This window comes from Spinacia oleracea, chromosome 1 (assembly GCF_020520425.1).
Source record: "Spinacia oleracea cultivar Varoflay chromosome 1, BTI_SOV_V1, whole genome shotgun sequence".
In the NCBI taxonomy this organism is placed as follows: Eukaryota; Viridiplantae; Streptophyta; class Magnoliopsida; order Caryophyllales; family Amaranthaceae; genus Spinacia; species Spinacia oleracea.
Window position 1 is genome coordinate 133,780,568 of NC_079487.1, and position 19,208 is coordinate 133,799,775.

Consider the following 19,208-nt stretch of genomic DNA (forward strand, 5'->3'; position numbering starts at 1 on the left):
TTTTGGCTATGTTTAGTTGACAAGTTTGATTTGACTTGATAAATTGTCCGGTTAACGTTTTCCTAAGAAACTTGACTTGTTTATTTTTAGTAATTTTGTTCAATTTGTTTTTTATGTGATCTGGATGGTATGAGCTGATTTTTTACATATTTAATTCTTGATTCTATTTGAATTTTAATATTTCCTCTATTTTTATTTACATGACACAATTGGATTTTGGACACTATTCACACAAGCCCCCTTGACTTTCTTTTGTGATTTATACTTAAGAAAAAGCAGTCATGTTGGATTTTATAAGATTCGTCTTAATAAATACGAAATATTTTTTAAATATCAAATTTTTATAATTTTTCTTATCCATAACTGAAGATATTAATTAATGTTCATGAAATTGTGAATTGGCAAACATGCCTAAATAATTGTGTCATTTACAAAAGAACAGAGAAAGTACATAATATGTACGTAGAACTACACAATAAATTTATTATGAGACTGATGGATCCCCCCCCCCAAAACGGCAGAACGAGATTGAATTTGCCTCAATCTCGTGTGTTCAAACTTGGTTGACAACTTCGTACAAGAACGTACGTGACCACTAGTCACAACTCACAACCCTTGGTCTCAAAACTTTGTTTCTAGACCATGAAAAAGAAAAACCAAATTTGAAAAACTCTAGTTTACTATTTTAAGTTGTTCACACCCCCTATGAAGTGTGTAGACAATTAGACATGCAATATGACTCAACTCGTACATTATCAAAAATCACAAAATTAAGGATCGGTTCTTAAATTTTCATTCCATTGATCGGTAATTTTCTTATTTAAAGAATTTGAAAAACTTTTCAAATGACAAAAAATTACCTTGAGGACACGTAATTCTAAATATATCCGGATAGGCGAATAAAGGATTTAAATACCATTCCCAAAAAAACTTAGACGTGCAACATAATTCTTAGTTTCTTGGAATCTTTTCTTTTATCAAGAAAAGGAAAAAAAAAACGAACTAGTTAAACTAGCCAACTAGGGAAGAGATACAACCAAATAACCAATATCTAAATGCCAGCTAACAAGGTCATTCTAGCAACAAAGTAATGACAACCTTAAATAAGAAATGTACCAACTAATTAACTTAATTAACACGAAGTTTTGTTTGGTATAGGGCATAGTTTTATTTACTTCTATCGATGCTTAGTTTAAGGAAATTATTCAACTTAATCACATGAAGCACGAGATTATATAGTCCGTGTGACTTATAGATGGCGTTACCTTATTATAAAGTTAAAATTGTTCCTAGCTTAATCACTTCACATGTCTTTATTTGTTTTTCTTAATAATTTTGTTTATCTCAAAAAAAATTCAAATTAGAGGTACAAAAAGAGGCTGAAGGATCTATTATTTATTAGCATCTTATAATCGTTTCTTAAGTACTTGTTCCAATCGTCTCATATTTATAGTCATGCATGTTTGACTTTTCACGGCCGAGGCGTGTTTTAAAACACAATATCTCCATTTTTGTTTTAAAAATAAAAATTCAATATTTTAAAACTGTATATCGATATGAAATCCAACAAGATTTCAAGTGAATATATTATTTTGTACAAGGTATAAATTAATGATTTAATAATAGTATATACATGGTCAATTTTAAAATTTTGACTTAAAAAACTGAAACATGACTATAAATACGGGACTGAGATCGAGGTACTAGTTATCTAGAGGAACTTCAAGCTACTTAGTTTACAAGATTTGGCAATGCATGCTTCTAAACAACAACTAGCAATATTATCATTAGCCATTGTATTAATTGGTATGTTTGTGATGCCTAAATGTCAATTAGTATTAGCAACTCATCAAAGTTTGAGTACTTCATCATCATCATCATCATCATCATCATCGTCATCATCATCGTCATCATCTTCATGTGAGTTCCCGGCTATATTCAACTTCGGAGACTCAAACTCCGACACCGGTGGCCGGGCCGCGGCGTTTGGCCAAATAGGACCACCTCATGGTGAGACTTTTTTCCATGCCCCTGCCGGAAGATACTCCGATGGCCGTCACGTCATTGATTTTATAGGTATGCATGCATTTTATTTTTTATCCATTTGTCATGACTCTTTATATCACCATTATTTTCACATTGTTTTTGGCTAATGCATTTTATTTTATTTTGAGTGGTTTTGGTATGTTTGTAAAACCGTTTAAGCTAGAAAAAATTGTCAAAAACCATCTAATATAACTTTTTTTTTGCAAAAGACGCGAATATAATATTTTTTTCCAAAGATCATCGCAGTCTTGAGGAAGTTTATGTCAAAAGTAACTTATGCCTAAAATGGACGCAAGTGACTCGTACTGATAATTTGGTATTGGTACTGAATTAATGTAGTAGTGGTATACTAATCAGTGGCGGAGCCAGGATTTTTTTTTTGGGTGTCGGTAGTGACATTCCCAGGACTTTTAAAGTGTTGTGTTTGGTGATCTTCCACAATGCCAAGTATATATTACTAAAAAAATGTATCGTCCTAAAATTAATCAATATTCATACTACAATAGTACAAAATTATTACCATTATGCTCAACGGTTTTCAGAATTCAAAACCTAAGAGAACAGTTATTTCTAAATACTGGTCTCTTAGAAATATCCCCTATAGTTATTCAAAACTCTAAGAGATCGAATATTCTTAAAGAATGATCTCTTAGGATTATCTCTATGGTGTTTTCAAGTATAACTTATGAGATCGGGTATATGTAACAACCGGTCTCGTATCTCTCAGCTAAAAGTTTTTTCACAATTTTTTTTGGGGGGTCGGTGGACACCCCATGCACCTACTTGGCTCCGCCACTGATACTAATACGCTACTAATTATTATCAATAAGTGTTATTGATACTTACATACTTTGTGTTGGTACTTGGATGAGTTTGTATTGGTTGACTCGTGTCCAATTTGACCACAAGTCACTTGATGTTTAGAAATCCCCGCAGTACTAATTATCATTCTTATACTACTGGTTATAGTTGCTTTTAATGAGTAGTACTACTCTGTATAAGATTAAGTTATTTATCGATAAGCATGCACGGCACATTGGTGTGAGTAATAAAGAACGGAAGGTGTATTAGTGTATTACCAATACATTATACATATTTATTTTCTATGAATTGATTAACGAGTAAGAAATTAAATTGATGCAGCTGAAAGCTTTGGAGTTCCTTACCTGAGCGCATATCTTGATTCAGTGGGATCTAATTTTAGCCATGGAGCCAACTTTGCTACGGCGGGGTCCACCATTAGACCTCAAAATACCACTTCTTACAGTCCTTTTTCTCTTAAAATTCAGTATAATCAGTTTCGTGATTTCCAGCAATATTCTCAAGTATTTCGTCATAAAGGTACGTACACAAGGTTTCCTCGTTTTATCAGTAAGCTAGGAAGAGTTAAGTTGGACTTATTATTAGGAACCTAGCCTTAATTTCCTTTTCATATATTATACATATTAGAAATAAACTATTTCTTCCGTTTCGTAAATATCACACCTAGTGGCGGAGCCATGATTTTTTTTTTTGGGTGTACGTCGACAGTGACGTTCCCATGATTTTTAGAGTTTTGTGTCTGGTGATCTTCCACAACACACAATATATTACTAAAAAAAATGTATCGTCCTAAAATTAATAAATATTAATAATACAATCGTACAAAATTATTACAATTATTCTCTACGGTTTTCATGTGTGAGGTGAAAAGAATAACTTAATTTAAGAGAGCGGGTATATGAATTCAAAAATCTTAGAAACTAGTTGTTAAAGACTGATCTCTTAGGATAATCCCATAGTTATTCAAAATTCTTAGAGATCAGTTATTTCTAAAGGCTGGTCTCTTAAAATTATAAGTATAACTTAATAGATCAGTTCTATATAATGACAGGTCTCTTAGATCTCAGCTATAAGTTTTTTCACCCCAATTTTTTTGTAGGGGTCGGTGGACCCCCATACACCTACTTGGCTTCGCCACTGATCGCACCATTTGGTTTTTTACACTATTTACACTACAACTTTGGCCATTTTTTGTGATTCATACGTAAAATTTTTTTATTCATGTAGACTAATGTTAGATTCGTATCGATATATATTTTCTAAATATCAATTTTTTATAATTTTTTTTACACATAATTTGAGATATTAAGAGTCAAAGTAATATGTTAGAGGGGTGAAATTCAACCATGATGCAATATTTATGGAACGGATAAAGTATATAGGTGCATCTGCGCATCAGTACATGTATAGTTTAAGTATATCATGTACATAATAGTAACCTTTTAGCCATATAGGTTAATTTTATATATTAATGTAACCGTCAATTCTTGTGGAGTACCTTGAATTGTGGGCTATGTAGATGTTAAATGTGTACACAATTTCAAATTTTTGATAAAATTACTTGGTAGTTTGTCTAATTTTTTTTTTTTTTTTTTGATCTTTTCTTGAGTTTAGATGAAGTTTTCAAGAAATTATTACCGAAGGCAAAGTATTTCTCTAAAGCTCTTTACACATTCGACATTGGTCAGAATGATTTAACGGGCAGTTTTTCTCCTAATATGTCACCCGAACAAATCAAAGCAACAATGTCCGACATATTAGATCAGATCAAAACATACATCAAGGTACACAACCCATATACAATTCATTTAAGTTTAATTAGCAAAAAAAGAAGAACCAAGTCACTCGTGTTTAGATTATAGTTGAATCGAGTCAGTTTTTGATACATGCAGTCGATTTATGACCTTGGAGCAAGATACTTTTGGATACACAATACGGGCCCACTTGGATGCCTACCTTATGTGCTAAATGGGCTATCACTGAATGCCACCCAAGTGGACCAGACTGGATGTGGAATCTCTTTAAATGAATTGGCCCAATACTTTAACTTTGGGCTTAAGAAAGTTGTGGTCCAACTCAGAGAAGACATGCCACTAGCTGCGGTCACATACGTTGACGTGTACTCAATCAAGTACGACCTCATTAGCCAAGCTAACAAATATGGTACGTCTTTTCTAACAAAAATTTGCTATGTGACCTATGTGGCTATGTCATATTATGATATTAGGGGTTCCTCTCGCACGAAAGGTCTATTAATGTTGGAAGCACAAACATTAAATATACAATTAATTGGCAACTTTTTTCGAATTATGAACGTTGAATCAAAATTCCGGTATTTACTTTACCATATATATACATCTTATTAGATTAGATCCCGTGCACGCACGGATTTTGATCATTTTTTCACAAAATATTTAACTGGATATCCCAAAATACTGCATAGTTATAACATTTTTAACATATTCAGTTAAATTTATTCATCTAATATGCATATTTAAAATGCTAATATGGTAATTTGACCAAAATATTGAATGATATATTTTCCACTATTAATATAACGATTTGACTAAAATATTACGGAGTACCAATTTAGAATAATTATTATTATGTCGTATATATTATTGCCATAATTTATAAATTAAGTTTTGTTTTCATACATAAATAGTTTATAAAAAAGGTAGAGAATAAAAATAAATAAAACAGATACACTTTTTGGAAAAGTGATTTTTGGCGGGAAAAAATCGCACCAGGAATTGACACGTGTAATTCATGGTGTCTCTTTTAGTGTATAGTAGTAGATAATAGATATGTCATTTAATTATCCATTCTCCTATTAAATATCACGTGAGATACACCTAGTAAAGTTAATACCAGAATCTTAAATCAATGTTATAATCAAACCAAAGATAGTATCTTACAACATAAAATTCTTATAAGGTAGCTAATTACAACATTTTTTTTATAAGGTAGTTTTTCACAAAACTCAAATTTATAAGGTAGTTTTTGACAAATTTGCTTAATTAATTTGGTGTAAACGGGTCATACCTTGTGCAGGTTTTATAGATCCATTGATAGCATGTTGTGGACAAGGAGGAAAGTATAACTATGACTCGCATAAAGGTTGCGGAGCAAGGTACATGGACCATGGTAAGGAAATTCTAGTCGGATCTTGCAAAGATCCACGGGTTAAGATCAATTGGGATGGAGCTCACTACACCGACGCAGCAAATAAATGGGTCTTCGGCCGTTTAGAGAATGGGTTATATTCGGATCCGCCTATTCAGTTGAGAATGGCATGCTACAAGCAATAATACTTGGATACGTTGGATGCGGATGAAGGGTCGGGCCCCCAATCATAATAGTGTTGAATAAGGCATAACTTGTTTAAGAACTAAATTAAATTCATAGTTAAGGTTTAACTAAGCAGTTTAGATCACCGGCCCCATAGTATATATTATTATATTTCAATCGTTCCTGAAATATCGCACCATAGTTGATTTTTAAATCACAACAATTTTCTTAAGTATGAATCATAAAAGATGGCCAAAATCGTAGTAAATAGTGTAAAAAATCAGATAGTATATATACTTATTCTCAATATCTAAATATTAGACTCCGCTCGCACTCACAACCCTAAGAGTCGACATGAGAATAATTACCAAGTCGAAAGGGTAATTACATTATTGCATTAGTTAACAGACTTCAACAACTTAATTAAAATCTCTAAGCAAGCTAGTTACATGGGATTATTTTAATTGGGTTTACAAAGTAACAATGCCCATTTTACTCTAAAGGCTAAGTTGGTACTTTAAAAAGAAAAAAAACGAGTAAGAAACACTGTTAAGTTAATCACGTCTTTTTTCAAAGCTGTGACTACCAGACATGGCTGTCATGGTAATGTTACAACACATTGCGTACGTAACCAAAGCTAGCTAAGCTAAGCTAAGCTAATCAATGGCAAGCCATTTTCAAAGGAGTGGGAGGATCCGAATAAGAACCGTCGACGATCCGATCAAAGACCCATTTATTGGCAGCCTCAGTGTAATGGACACCGTCCCAGTTGATTGCTACAGAAGGATCTTTACAAGCTTTTCCTACTAAAACGTGTTTTCCCTTTATTGTAACGTTTCCTCCACAACTAATGTGCATGTTGTAATTGTACTTTCCTCCGTGCCCACAACATGCTCTTAGTGGATGCTCAAAACCTACAAAATTGAAAAGTTCAAATTGTGAATAAAATGGTCACTCCAACACGGGTAGTCGTGATTTCGTGTCTAACACATATTTAAGTGCCTGATTTGGATATCCAGTGAAAATTCTTCATAAATTTAGCCCAACGACAAAATGAAGTGTCTAGATTTGGACCTGGATATTTAAAACTTAAATTAATAGTCCGAATACATAAATCAGGACATATTTCTATAATTGTGGACGATGTTTCAAATCGTGGGGGTACATAAGAGTGTTGTAGATGGTCCTATGTTGCTTAGACTTTTGAATGCATGCTTATTGATGGCCACCTTAATTTTGGTCGTTTGTGTTTGTTCCTTGTTTATTTTCTATCCATAAGGTGCACGACCGGCCATAATCAAAAGTAGAAAAGGATAAAGGTGTAACATAAATTCATTTTCCTACTCCAAAATAGATTTTGTGTGGCACTTATACACGGAGAGCGCAGTTCTATGTTTTATTCATGAGGAGGTATGTCAAAACCGATTCCCATCTTCGATCCACACACTTTTTTCTTAAAACAAAATTAACAAATGCATATCATTACGTAATAATGATTTCTTAAAGAATGAATATCTTCAAATGTAGTCCTTCCTCCAAACCAATTCGACCTTTTTAGGGCATGAATTTGCAAATTTATATTTTAACTTTAATGAATCATAAAAAGTTACTTATGTTATTTTATTTTCCTAGTTGCATATCATAATTCAATTCTTTAAGAAAAAAGAAAAAATAAAAGTTGAAATCCAATGATATTGGAACTTACCATGTTTTGTAGCATGGCTAATGAGGTCATACTTAACCGAGTACACGTCAACATATGTTATGACCGCATGGGCTAACTTTTTTCTAAGATAGACCACAACTTCCTTCAACTTCTGATTGAAAAATTGGGCCACTTTGTTAAATGGGCTTCCACACCCTACTTTGTCCACTTGACCCGCCGTGATTAGCACCCGGTCCATTACGTACGGTAGGCATCCGACCGGACCCGTATTGTGTATCCAAAAATACCTTCCTCCTTGTTCATATATGTCCTATACAAACACACAAAATACATTATCAATAACTTATCATACATGATTTCTTAAAATTGGTTCATAAGGAGTAATATATGAGTAGTATGTAGCGAAATTCGATTTCAAGTCATAGATTTAAAATTTAAATTAGGTGATATTTACGTGCAATATACGAAGTATATATTAATCATGAAAGTCGTGCGTTGTAAAATTTAAAAAGTTCAAACGTTGCAATACTCTATTTACCTTAACGACGGTAGTAAACTGATCTAATACATCTGGGATTGTTGCTTTTACTTCATCGGTTGACATATTAAGGAAAAATCCAGCCGTAATATCATTTTGACCAATATCAAACGTATACAATGCCTTTGAGAAATAATCTCCTTTTGGTAACAACTCTTTGAAAACACTATTTCCTGTTATAAAACAAATTCCATTATATATTACTCGATCCGTAAATTACTTTATTATGTATGGTACAAAAAAGAATTTAAAGGAAAAAAAGAAAAGGGAAAATAAACCTTTATTGCGAATAATTTGGGAGCGTTGATGAAAATCATTGAATTCATAGAATTGAATGTTCAAAGAAATAGGGCTAAACCCACTTTGATGAAGAGTGGTGTTTTGAGGTCTAACGGTGGAACCTGCGGTGGCGAAATTCGCTCCGTGGCTGAAGTTTGATCCAATAGCATCAAGGTAGCCGTGCAGGTACGGAAGTCCCAAGCTTTGTGCTTTTACAAAAAAAAAATTAGTCAACAATTAGAACCGATCTTTCGTAAGTTAGGGTACGTTCTATTCACCTGATTTTCACTTATTTTTTCAGAACTTATCTTATATGAACTTATCTAAACTTACCTGAACTTATCTGAACCTATCAAAACTTATTTTAGTTATAAGTTGTACTTGGTCAACCGTTCTTTTTCCTAAACTTATCTTATCTGAACTTATTATTTTTTCTGAAATAAGTGGAAACAAGGTGAACAGAACAGGGCCTTAATCAAGCTCATACCAACTACATCCAGTACTACTTGTAAATTGTAACTAATACTAGTCGACTGATTATACTATTTTACAATTTTACATACTTGTATATATATATTTTTTTTAAATGGAGCAAGAAATCAATAATGCTCCCTGTTAAACTTGCACATAAAATGACAATTGACAAGTAACAATAATGTGTCACACTCGCCCATACATTGATACATATCTTCACCTAGCAGTTTGTTTTTAGTTACGTACTTTGAAATTTTAAATGTATATGATGGACCAAACGATACAAACAAATCCCGAATTTAAATTTTTATACAGATTTGAAAATTCTTTAATATATTAATGAGGTTTTGACCTAATGATTAAGATTGAGGGCATGTGTATAATAAGTCTCAAGTTCGAATCCCTCGTCCGCATTTGTAATTTGTATTGTCTTTATGATCATTCGAAAAATGAAAAAAACATTATTTAATTAATTATGCCAATGAGATATTGTCTTAATGAGGTTCCTAGCCCGGAACTTATGCACACAAACATTCAATCTTACCCAAATTTTTGATAATTGTTTAATGTCAATATGACAAAATAAAATCAATGCTCAGTTATAAATTAAGCAAAAATATTTTAGATTGTTTTGTCAAGTTGCAATAACATTATTAACTCATGAAGTCAAAATCATTGTAAGTTAAATGCTAAAAAGTGGATTTAAAAGGGAGAAAAGTAGCCAAAAAATAAAGCATATATAGAAATAAATGAATGGTGGAAATGATTCTAAAATAAAAAGGTTATTTATTACCAATGAAATCAATGACAAGGCGGCCGTCGCAATATCTTCCAGCAGGGGAGTGGAAGAAGGTTTCGCCGTGAGGCAGTCTAGCCTGTCCAAAGGTGGCGGAGAAGCCTCCGGTATCGGAGTTTGAGTCGCCGAAGTTGAATATTGCCGGAAAAGTGCATTCACCTTTGTTCTTCATTGCTGTTTTCTCACACATTGACACTACTACTAGAGTTGATGCCATTGCTAAGAATAGCAATAGTTTTAGCTTACTACACTCCATCACTTCCAAAAGGGGAGAAAGAGGGGATAGAGAAAGTGTGTGTGTGTAACTGTGTTTGTGTGTTTTTATTTAGTTTTAGTTTAGTTTTTGGGTGTGAGCATGTGCATAAATATAATGAATGATTGAGCCAATGGGGTTGGGAGTTTTTTGTTTTTTTTAACAGGTAAGGTTACAGACCTTACTGAACCGACACATGACACAGTTCAGCTATGTATATCAACGTTTGAGAATAAGAGGGGATGAGGAAGTATTTTCGGATATCTAATATGTGCTTGCAAATGCATATCATTGTAAAAGACAAAATAGGAAAAAAAATTGAATGATACTTTTTTTTGCAGAATCGTACTTATTTTAACGTGAATGGTACTTCCTTTTTTGTCTTTTTACTATTTATCTTTTAACTGATATGTGTGTTGCATCCCCGGGATGAGATAGAAACAGAAAGTGTGTTTATTTAGTTCAGTTTGTGTATGTGTGAGCAAGTGCATAAATATGGGGCCAAAGGGGATGGGAGTAAGGGTATTGAAATGGTTCAAGGAAGATTACATATATATGCATTATGAATTATGAGTTTTATGACTAATAATTAGGTGGATGATATATCACATTGAGCTATGTACTTCAGCCGACAATAAAATAATATTTATGTCTATTACTGTACAGAAAAAATTACATAATACAATTGAGACTAATCTACGAACTTAAGTTAACATCTAATAATGAAGTAATATTATTTGATAAATATTATGTGTAGTAACTAAAATTAAATTAATGTCTCTAGTAAAGAAAATGAATAAATGGCAAATGGGACAAATAAGATACATTACTCCTTCCATCTCTTTTAGTTTGCCCCAAAAAAAAAATTCACTTTGAAAAAATTACTATTTAAAATATGGAGCAATTTCAAAGAGACACCCAGAAAGGAAATTAGAGTAATATTATTAGTAGAAAAATAACTAAAGAAGTCAATAACTCACAACTACGACTCCATGGCCCAATGGATAAGGCGCTGGTCTACGAAACCAGAGACTCTGGGTTCGATCCCCAGTGGAGTCGTTTTCTTTTTTTTCCTCTACTAAAAAGGGAAAAAGTCTGCTGAATCATGTCTCTGTTAAAAATATTGCAGTCATACCTCTTAATTGGTTATTTTTTTGGGGGTGAAGGGAGCTGAGAGCCTGGGAATCATTAGTCAATAGTCATAAGTCATAACACTCAAAACATAAGTTTATGTTATGTAATCAACTCAACCTGAACACGTTCCAGTTTTTTTAGTTTAGGGCAGGTTTTTTCACTAGAAAATAAGATACAGAGTACTATCTTTTTTAAGGTCGATAATAGGGTGAACGTGTTGATCTACTTTCGAATTTTTAAAACAAATACTACTCCCAAATTTCTACAAAATTCTTACGCTTTTTGGTGACTGCGAATTGATAATTTCATCTTTTTTGATCTACTTCACACTTGAGTGCAAAAAAATTATCTTCATTCCTCACTTGGTGAAATATATACATTGTCCGGGCAGAAAAATCACTGAGCAGTAAATATATGACTCCATGGCCCAATGGATAAGGCACTGGTCTACGAAACCAGAGATTCTGGGTTCGTTCCCCAGTGGAGTCGTTTTTTACTTTTCTGTAAAGTGTAAAAAACTATAAAGCCCGTTGACTGACGGCTCTGCTAAGAAGGTTAATTAGTTTATTTTTTGTGGGGTAGAGAAGGGATTGAGAATTGTTTAAACTACGATATAGGATAAAGTTTAGAAATTTCTACAAAATTCCTGCACTAGATCATTTGGATGGTGTTATTAAAAAATACAGAACATACTTCATAAAATAAAAATTGCACAGTATATTTCAATCTTTTGATTTACTTCATTACGGAGTACTCCCTCCGTCCCGGAATACTTGACCTGTTTTCCTTATCGGGCCGTCCTATAATACTTTACCTGTTTCTAAAAGTGGAAATATTCTAACAATATTATATTATTTCTCACTCCACCCCTATTAACCCACCTACCCCCTACTCCATACAAAAAATAATTAAAAATTCAACCCCTACTCTCCCCCAACCCCACCCCTTTACACATTTCCCACTAACTACATTAAAATAAAACCCCACTATCAACTACTCCACTACCTATTAAATTAAATAAGTCAATTCAAGTCCCTTAAACTATGTGCCGATCAAACCGGATCGAGTATTCCGGGACGAAGGGAGTACTTCACTAGAAATAAAATTACCGTCATTCCTCACTTGGTAAATGGTATATACATTTTCCTGAGAAGAGAAATCACTAAGCAGTAAATATATGACTCCATGGCCCAATGGATAAGGCGCTGGTCTACGAAACCAGAGACTCTGGGTTCGATCCCCAGTGGAGTCGTTTTTTTACAAATTTATCTGGAAAGATAAAACTGTGCTCACATGATCAATTTTTACCAGTAAATGGAGAAATATTAACGGGTTAAATTCAAAAAATTTCCATAAAAATATGATGTATAACATGAAAATGTGAAAAGGGGATTGAATGTAAATGCAGCATAATACAAATCAGGTCATTCTCCAGTAATACAGTTCAAAGGGCAGACTTTTTACATAATTTAGAGAAGGGTAGAGGAGGATCAGCGAGAGATCCATCTGAAATCCGGTTTGCAACCCATCGATTGGCAGCGTCCGTATAATGTATGCTATCCCAACTTATGTATTCTGATGGATTATTACACGGGGTTGCATAAACTGCAACCCCGTTCTTTTTTTCTTTGTTCCAACAATGCAAGCTAGAATTACCAACATGCTTGCAACAGTAACCAAGCGGATCAACAAAACCTGCAATCACGTACCATGAAAACACCAAAAATCAGAATATTTCTTTGATTCACTAACAAGAGTTCAACATGCTTGTCATAAATCTCACCATATTTCTTTGATTCAGTAACAAGAGAGTATTTAGCTGAGTAAATGTCAACATATACAAGAAGAGAATTCTGTAGTTGAGTCCGCAGTTCAGAAATCTTGTTCTTGAGCTGCCTGTTGAACTCTTTTGCTACCTCATTGTAAGACTTCACACAACCGGCTTCATCAACATTTCCGGGATTGGGAGGATATTTCAACAGTAAATATGGCAAGCAACCGATAGGGCCAGTGTTATGTATCCAAAATGTCCTTGCTCCTAACTCGTGAAGTTTCTGAGAGAATCACTCACAAGATTAAATTTGGATACTGGTGTAAGGTGTAAGAACAAAAAATATCTTCTCTAGTTCTGTAAACATCAATAAAAAAAAAAATCCTGCTCAATAAGATGACATTTGTTCAGTATCTGAAAGATCGGTTAAAGATGTAATCTGTTAAGACAGAGAATACATAACACCACCACCAAATCCATAACACCACCAATTATTGTTACTGAACCAATAATTGGAGTCCAGAAATGTGAAGACCAAATATGTAAGGGATAATAGAGAATCCTGGAAATCAAAGGAGCAGAAAACAAAAGGAAAATAGTTTCTTCCAAGATATGATGAAACCAAACATGTAAGGTCTGCACTGATTCTCTGCCATCATATAGCAAAGAGAATATTGCAGGCATACAGATGAGGTTCATGAACCATGACTCCACGAAAGATTATATAAGCATAATTCACCAGATGCCAAATAGAGCATCCAAATCTAAATTGTCATCCCGTTTCTTAAATGGGAATTATGGAACCATAGTGGTTAATGCAAGAGGGATAAAACTAATAGAGATAAAAGTTCCCTTTACATCTAGGCTCCGTTTGGTAGGGTGTAAAACGTTATCATGGAAAACGATTTTCCCCTTTTCAACCACGTTGTTTGGTTTGACAAGGGATGGAAAACAATTTTCCATAACTCCCTCAAAGGTGGAAAAACCTTTTCCATTTGACACTCCTTACCTCCCTCTCCTTTCTTCCCCTCAATCTTCACCATCTTCTCCCATTTTCTTTTAAGGAACCAAACAACAGAAAACTAGTTTGGAATTGTGTTTTCCCTTGAAAATGTTTTCCATGGAAAATCATTTCGCACAGAAAACGTTTTACACCATACCAAACGGAGCCCTAATCATTCGGGTTGCAGTCTTGCAAAGGGATGAAGAAATCAATGTTACTATATAGTGTGTGTTATATAGATTTCAAGCCCTCATTAACCAACAGTCGAACAGAGTATAGGCCAGGGTACATAAAGGGTGCTATACAAACAAGTAAAGTAAACACACATATCGAACTTGCAGTTACCTTTATTGCGAACGGGAACTGATATACAAGATCAGGAATAGATTTACGAGCTTCATCCTCTGTCGTAGTTGTTAATGCATGATGAATGTCATTTTGCCCAATATCAAACGTATATAGAGCCTTTGAGAAGTCTTCAAGTCTTGACAAGCGGTATTTTATTTTATCTGGGGACCAAAAGCCACAAAGCTGATACACAATCAGAAATCTAAAGCTTTGATGAAACTTCCTTAGACTCTATAGAACAAGATTTTCATGTAGTCCAACACAAACAACCTTGAGCATATAGCTCACTAGTCCGTTCTTTTAAGCCTTCAAACTGCAAAAGCTGTACATCAAGGGAAAGAGGATTAAGACCACTTCCAAACAGCTCCCCATTGACATGTTGGATTGTAGTCCCACTAGCAGCAAAATCTGCGCCATGCTGAAAGTTGGCTTGAAGTGCATCCAAATATGCACTCAAAAAAGGCAACCCTAACTTCTCAGCTGCAAGGATTATAGAGAAAATATGAGAGTAAAGCAGTGGACTAAACAAATGTCAAACATAAAATATAAAAAAAATACAAACGCTATTCACAAACTTCATATGTAAGAACTAAGAAGCAGCAAACAAGTGAATTTGCTTGGTAGTATGCAGTCAAGCAATAAGAAAAATATCATCACTTAATAATAATAGTGCAAATGCTGACACAAATCTTTAGTGGAGGGTAATTCATCCTTTCAAATGATTGAAAATAATGTGGTAGTTCTCTCAAGAATCAAATTCTAGGTATAGTTTATATCAAGTTGCTACAAGATCATCAGTTCATCACTCCAACAGACAAACAATAGTTTCAACTTTCAAGAACTCAAAAGCAAAGGTGATTAGCGCAGAAAGTAGTAGCTTAATGCAATGAAGTGTTCAAACAAAGTTGTAGACAATGATCTTAAGAATGAGTTCAGCACCAACTCACCAATAAAATCAATGATCAGCCTCCCATCACAGTACCTCCCAGAAGGTTTGCCGAAAAAGGAGATACCATTCGGATATGGAACACGTCTAAATGCAGCCGAAACACAACCTGTATCAGAATTTGAGTCACCAAAGTTGTAAATGGCAGGAATTCGACATTCTTCTGATAACCCGAGTGCCCTTTTGCTTCGCGGTCCAAGAGATATAAGTAGTATAAACCCAATAATTACAACAACCCCAATCACCACTACTCGGAGACGGGTTTTTAGTCCCCAGGTAGAGTTAAAACTCCTACTAACAGGATTCGACCAATTCATCATCACAGTAAAGTCTTTCCTCTTTCAGGCATTTCATCAAACATGTAACACTCAATGTAAATCTTTAGCAAAACCCCAGCAAAGAAGAGCTATCTTCAGTTGTCATACATGATACATCCTACAACAAACAGCAACAATCAAACTCTTTTTTCTTTCAGGCATTTCATCAAACACCTATTGTGCAACATAAATCTCAAAGAATAGTTCTTTCTCTTCTATTATTACTAATTCAGTAAAATAAACAAATTCCAGCTATATCCACTTCAGTAACAATATACACGAAAGATAACTTGGTTTCCTAATTTGTATGGAGTAATTTTCATTATCTTATACAATAAATGCAGAAAGATTTAAAATTATGAGAAAGTTTGATTTGTGGGAAGAACATACCTTTGCTTGAAATTCAAAAGTGAGATTTTAAAGTGATTTCGGGATCTTATTGCTGATAGCCTGATATCAATGATAAAAGTCGTCTAGTTTAAGCTTAATTTACAAGATGCAATCTCAGGTGGAGTAAACAAGGGGAGAGTTGTGAAGGGCAGATTAGTTGTTACACTTAACTTTGCACAAAGTTTTAGGTGATAAGTGGTTGTTTGGTTATCGATTGTTATTTTATTAAAAAAAGTAGATGTGATAGGAGTTAGTGGGGTATTTTTTTTAATTGAATGAGAGAGGGTGTGGGGACAAAGAAAACTTAGTTGGAAGAGAGAGACAATATAATAATTATGGGGTCATTCCCAATTTAGAAGTGTAACAACTAATCTGAGACGGCCGAAAAAGGAAAGCGTAACAACTAATCTGGGATTATGTTAAAAAAACAAAAATTTTAATGGAAGTATTTAACACTCCTGCTTTTTGTTAACTTTTTATGAACTTATTTGATCTAATTTATCCATACTTACTTAAACTTATTTTAATTTTAAGAGAATCATTGATAGAAGTCACATCCAGTTGCATGTAGAATTAACATTTTAGTTTTGATTAGGCCATAAATTTGAGTTTTATCGAAGTTTCCTAATCAATAGTTTCTTGTTCCATTTGAAACTCGGATTAAGTTACGTTTGTTTCCTAATTGTGTTTGTAGGTTTATCTATTTATTCTTATAAATACCCATGATATTTATTCCCACTTTTTCATCCAACCGAAAAGAAATCAAAGATCGAGATAAAGGAGATTTGAAGCATAAAAAGCTTAGTAATTCATAAAAAAAGATGAATTATAATGTTCTTCAGAGTTTGTGTATCGAGGATCAAAGGCGGATAGAGGATCTTATAGACCTTAAAAGAAGAATAAACGTAACAATAACGTCAAATGTCGATGTCGAAGAGGCGGTGAACAAGTTGGTAGAAATCAAAGTCGATTCCGGTAAAGAGATGGTAGTATGCATGATGTTATTAGAGTGTTGTTGCCAAGAAAAGACATATAGAGAATATTATGGTCTTTTGGCACAACGACTTTGTACACTTAACAAATTAGTGTATACAAAATGTTTTAGCAAGTGTTTTGCTCAACAATACTCGATGGTACGAGGCCTAGATATCAAAGGACCACGTAACGCTGCCGAATTCTTTGCTCATTTGATGATTGTCGATGTTGTTCCGATTGGTCGTGTGCTAGCTCGAATAGGTCGCAAATTAAGAGGAGGACGTGCGTTCTTGTCCTCATATCGGCTTCATCTCGACCCTTCTCGATGAGTTGTCCGAGCACCGGCGTGGTGATGATGCACCCAAGGATCGACGCCTTGATTATTGTCTCCCAATGCAGGGCTTAACGAATGTTTAAGGTCTTTTCTCTATAGGGTTTACAAATCGATCTCAGGGTCTTATGGCCTGGAATTCCGAAGAAATTTGGTTATTTCCAACCATCTTTCTTTTAATCTTTTCATGTTTTCGTCGTTAGATTTAATAAACCTACATTCTTCGAGTGTAGTAAGTTTCCTTCTTGCAAGATTAGTTAATTATATTTGGGGTCTTATTAGATTCGTATCAATAAATATTATTTAAATATTAATTTTTTATAACTTTTTTCTTATCCATAATTGAATATATTAATGTTTGAAATAGCACGGAGAAAGTATATATTGTGAAGTTAAATTACTCCTAGAATTGAATCACCGAATATGCATGTTTCTAATGTGCCATAACACATACCAATAAAAAGTGCAAATAGCGGAGAAAACTCGATGTTTTTTTTAGTTGACACTTTTGTACTTTTAACATTATATATTCGCATACTTTAATTTGGCTATCTACGGTTTGTAGTTTTGTACATAAGGGGAAAAAATGTAGTTATAAAATTTTGTTCGAATCGTATCATTGGTAAAGTTATAAAAAATCAACTTATTTTTATAAGTTTTATAACTAATTAATAGTGCAACATATATTAAATTTAAAATGAATTTTTCCCTTTTTTGATATATTCAAATTTATAGTCAAAAATCAAATACAAAAAGGAGAAATCAGAGTTTGAACATAGCTACCTACATCAGTAATATGTCCGTCTCTCTCGTAAGGTACACAATATTCACTGCTACATTGAACAAACAAAGGAGGATCTTGACGTGCATCAACAACAATAATATTTTCCATGTTGGTACCCTTTTGTTCCATCACCGCAACTCTACCGTTCCCCGTTATTCCCAACAACTTATGACTATCTACCATGTACCGGAAATTTCGACTATATCTAAAGCAAGAGTTCCAGTAATTTCCGTGATAAAAAGTCCACGTCTCTATCTTGTCGTAGGCTAAAAATTCTTGCTGACAAAGACAGAATCTATTGTCTTCTGTTTCAATTAGATTCGATAGTATTTCAAATGTTTCTGTGACCAAATCAAATTTAAGAATGATTGAATCAACCACCCAATGTAACGCTTCATTCAATACAACTTGATCTACAGCTCGCTGGAGGATGATTCCAACCGTTGTAATCTTGGATAAGAACTTGGATAAGAACTTCACGTAGAAAATTCATTGTATTGACATCTAATTCCCTCCATTCATCATTCCTCAACGAGTACACATGAATTGTTTGAATAGTAGTATTGGTATAATACCCGTACCCGGTTACCAGTAAAATTTTGTAGTCATCAGTTGAAGAAACATAACCAAACCCAGATTTCAAAACCCTATAATACCCAGATTTTTCTGGAGGGGATTTGATACACCTGCAAACGTTGGTTGCAACATTATAAGATTCCTTGACATGATCCAAGGGGGATAAAGAAACCATCTTCTAACATTATTTTTGAAGGTAATGCTACAAATTTACCTTTGACATCGTCGTTAATGTTACCGTACGGGTTAACTGTTATACTGAGAGAAAACAATGTTTTATCGGATCGAATCACCAAAAAAGACGGAAAGTTGTGCATTATAAGGCGTGAATGGGCTATGGTAAATTTGTGGTTGGTGATTAGAGATTTCCAATACTTGCACACTGATTTGAATCGAATTAGGGATTTTACCGGTAATTGCAATAAGATATCGTGGATCAGATCATCATATTTCTCTAAGGTTTTAGGG

At 33.8% G+C, this 19,208-nt stretch overlaps 3 protein-coding genes and 3 non-coding genes across 7 annotated transcripts; 4 read left to right on the forward strand and 2 right to left on the reverse strand.

The window, feature by feature from the left end:
- The first annotated feature begins 1,342 nt into the window (after positions 1-1,342).
- LOC110793321 (GDSL esterase/lipase At3g26430) lies at positions 1,343-6,200 on the forward strand. Its single transcript, XM_021998188.2, has 5 exons — positions 1,343-2,076; positions 3,190-3,387; positions 4,483-4,652; positions 4,761-5,031; positions 5,923-6,200. Exons 1-5 carry the CDS (start codon positions 1,752-1,754, stop codon positions 6,177-6,179), a joined length of 1,221 nt encoding a protein of 406 aa, XP_021853880.1. The 5' UTR covers positions 1,343-1,751; the 3' UTR covers positions 6,180-6,200.
- A 314-nt stretch (positions 6,201-6,514) lies between these two features.
- On the reverse strand, positions 6,515-10,336 carry LOC110793330 (GDSL esterase/lipase At3g26430). Its single transcript, XM_021998197.2, has 5 exons — positions 9,910-10,336; positions 8,642-8,851; positions 8,364-8,536; positions 7,865-8,135; positions 6,515-7,073 (listed from the first exon to the last, which is right to left on the reverse strand). Exons 1-5 carry the CDS (start codon positions 10,166-10,168, stop codon positions 6,820-6,822), a joined length of 1,167 nt encoding a protein of 388 aa, XP_021853889.2. The 5' UTR covers positions 10,169-10,336; the 3' UTR covers positions 6,515-6,819.
- Positions 10,337-11,151: 815 nt separating this feature from the next.
- On the forward strand, positions 11,152-11,224 carry TRNAR-ACG (transfer RNA arginine (anticodon ACG)). Its single transcript has one exon. It is a non-coding gene; the product is annotated as a tRNA-Arg (tRNA).
- A 491-nt stretch (positions 11,225-11,715) lies between these two features.
- Positions 11,716-11,788, forward strand: TRNAR-ACG (transfer RNA arginine (anticodon ACG)). Its single transcript has one exon. It is a non-coding gene; the product is annotated as a tRNA-Arg (tRNA).
- Positions 11,789-12,478: 690 nt separating this feature from the next.
- Positions 12,479-12,551, forward strand: TRNAR-ACG (transfer RNA arginine (anticodon ACG)). Its single transcript has one exon. It is a non-coding gene; the product is annotated as a tRNA-Arg (tRNA).
- Positions 12,552-12,624: 73 nt separating this feature from the next.
- LOC110793338 (GDSL esterase/lipase At3g27950) lies at positions 12,625-16,268 on the reverse strand. Of its 2 annotated transcripts, none has more exons than XM_021998207.2 (6): positions 16,075-16,268; positions 15,369-15,802; positions 14,689-14,901; positions 14,419-14,582; positions 13,083-13,353; positions 12,625-12,994 (listed from the first exon to the last, which is right to left on the reverse strand). In XM_021998207.2, the coding sequence occupies exons 2-6, from the start codon at positions 15,685-15,687 to the stop codon at positions 12,744-12,746; spliced, it is 1,218 nt and encodes a 405-aa protein (XP_021853899.2). In that variant the 5' UTR covers positions 15,688-15,802; positions 16,075-16,268; the 3' UTR covers positions 12,625-12,743. The 2 variants fall into 2 exon arrangements, with proteins under 2 accessions (XP_021853899.2, XP_021853905.2); XM_021998213.2 differs by having other exon boundaries at positions 14,692-14,901; positions 16,075-16,266.
- Between the last annotated feature and the right edge of the window lie 2,940 nt (positions 16,269-19,208).

What these genes read in the sequence shown, in the direction of transcription:
- LOC110793338 (XM_021998207.2), bottom strand. Translation starts at nt 15,687, where the DNA reads ATGATGAATTGGTCGAATCCTGTTAGTAGGAGTTTTAACTCTACCTGG. An exon ending in GCTGATCATTGATTTTATTG is followed by an intron (nt 14,902 to 15,368) that starts GTGAGTTGGTGC and finishes TAATCCTTGCAG; the next exon opens with CTGAGAAGTTAGGGTTGCCT. An exon ending in TGAGCTATATGCTCAAGGTT is followed by an intron (nt 14,583 to 14,688) that starts GTTTGTGTTGGA and finishes TTTGGTCCCCAG; the next exon opens with ATAAAATAAAATACCGCTTG.
- LOC110793321 (XM_021998188.2), top strand. Translation starts at nt 1,752, where the DNA reads ATGCATGCTTCTAAACAACAACTAGCAATATTATCATTAGCCATTGTA. An exon ending in TCACGTCATTGATTTTATAG is followed by an intron (nt 2,077 to 3,189) that starts GTATGCATGCAT and finishes AAATTGATGCAG; the next exon opens with CTGAAAGCTTTGGAGTTCCT. An exon ending in AGATCAAAACATACATCAAG is followed by an intron (nt 4,653 to 4,760) that starts GTACACAACCCA and finishes TGATACATGCAG; the next exon opens with TCGATTTATGACCTTGGAGC.
- LOC110793330 (XM_021998197.2), bottom strand. Translation starts at nt 10,168, where the DNA reads ATGGAGTGTAGTAAGCTAAAACTATTGCTATTCTTAGCAATGGCATCA. An exon ending in AGTTTACTACCGTCGTTAAG is followed by an intron (nt 8,136 to 8,363) that starts GTAAATAGAGTA and finishes GTGTTTGTATAG; the next exon opens with GACATATATGAACAAGGAGG. An exon ending in TAGCCATGCTACAAAACATG is followed by an intron (nt 7,074 to 7,864) that starts GTAAGTTCCAAT and finishes TCAATTTTGTAG; the next exon opens with GTTTTGAGCATCCACTAAGA.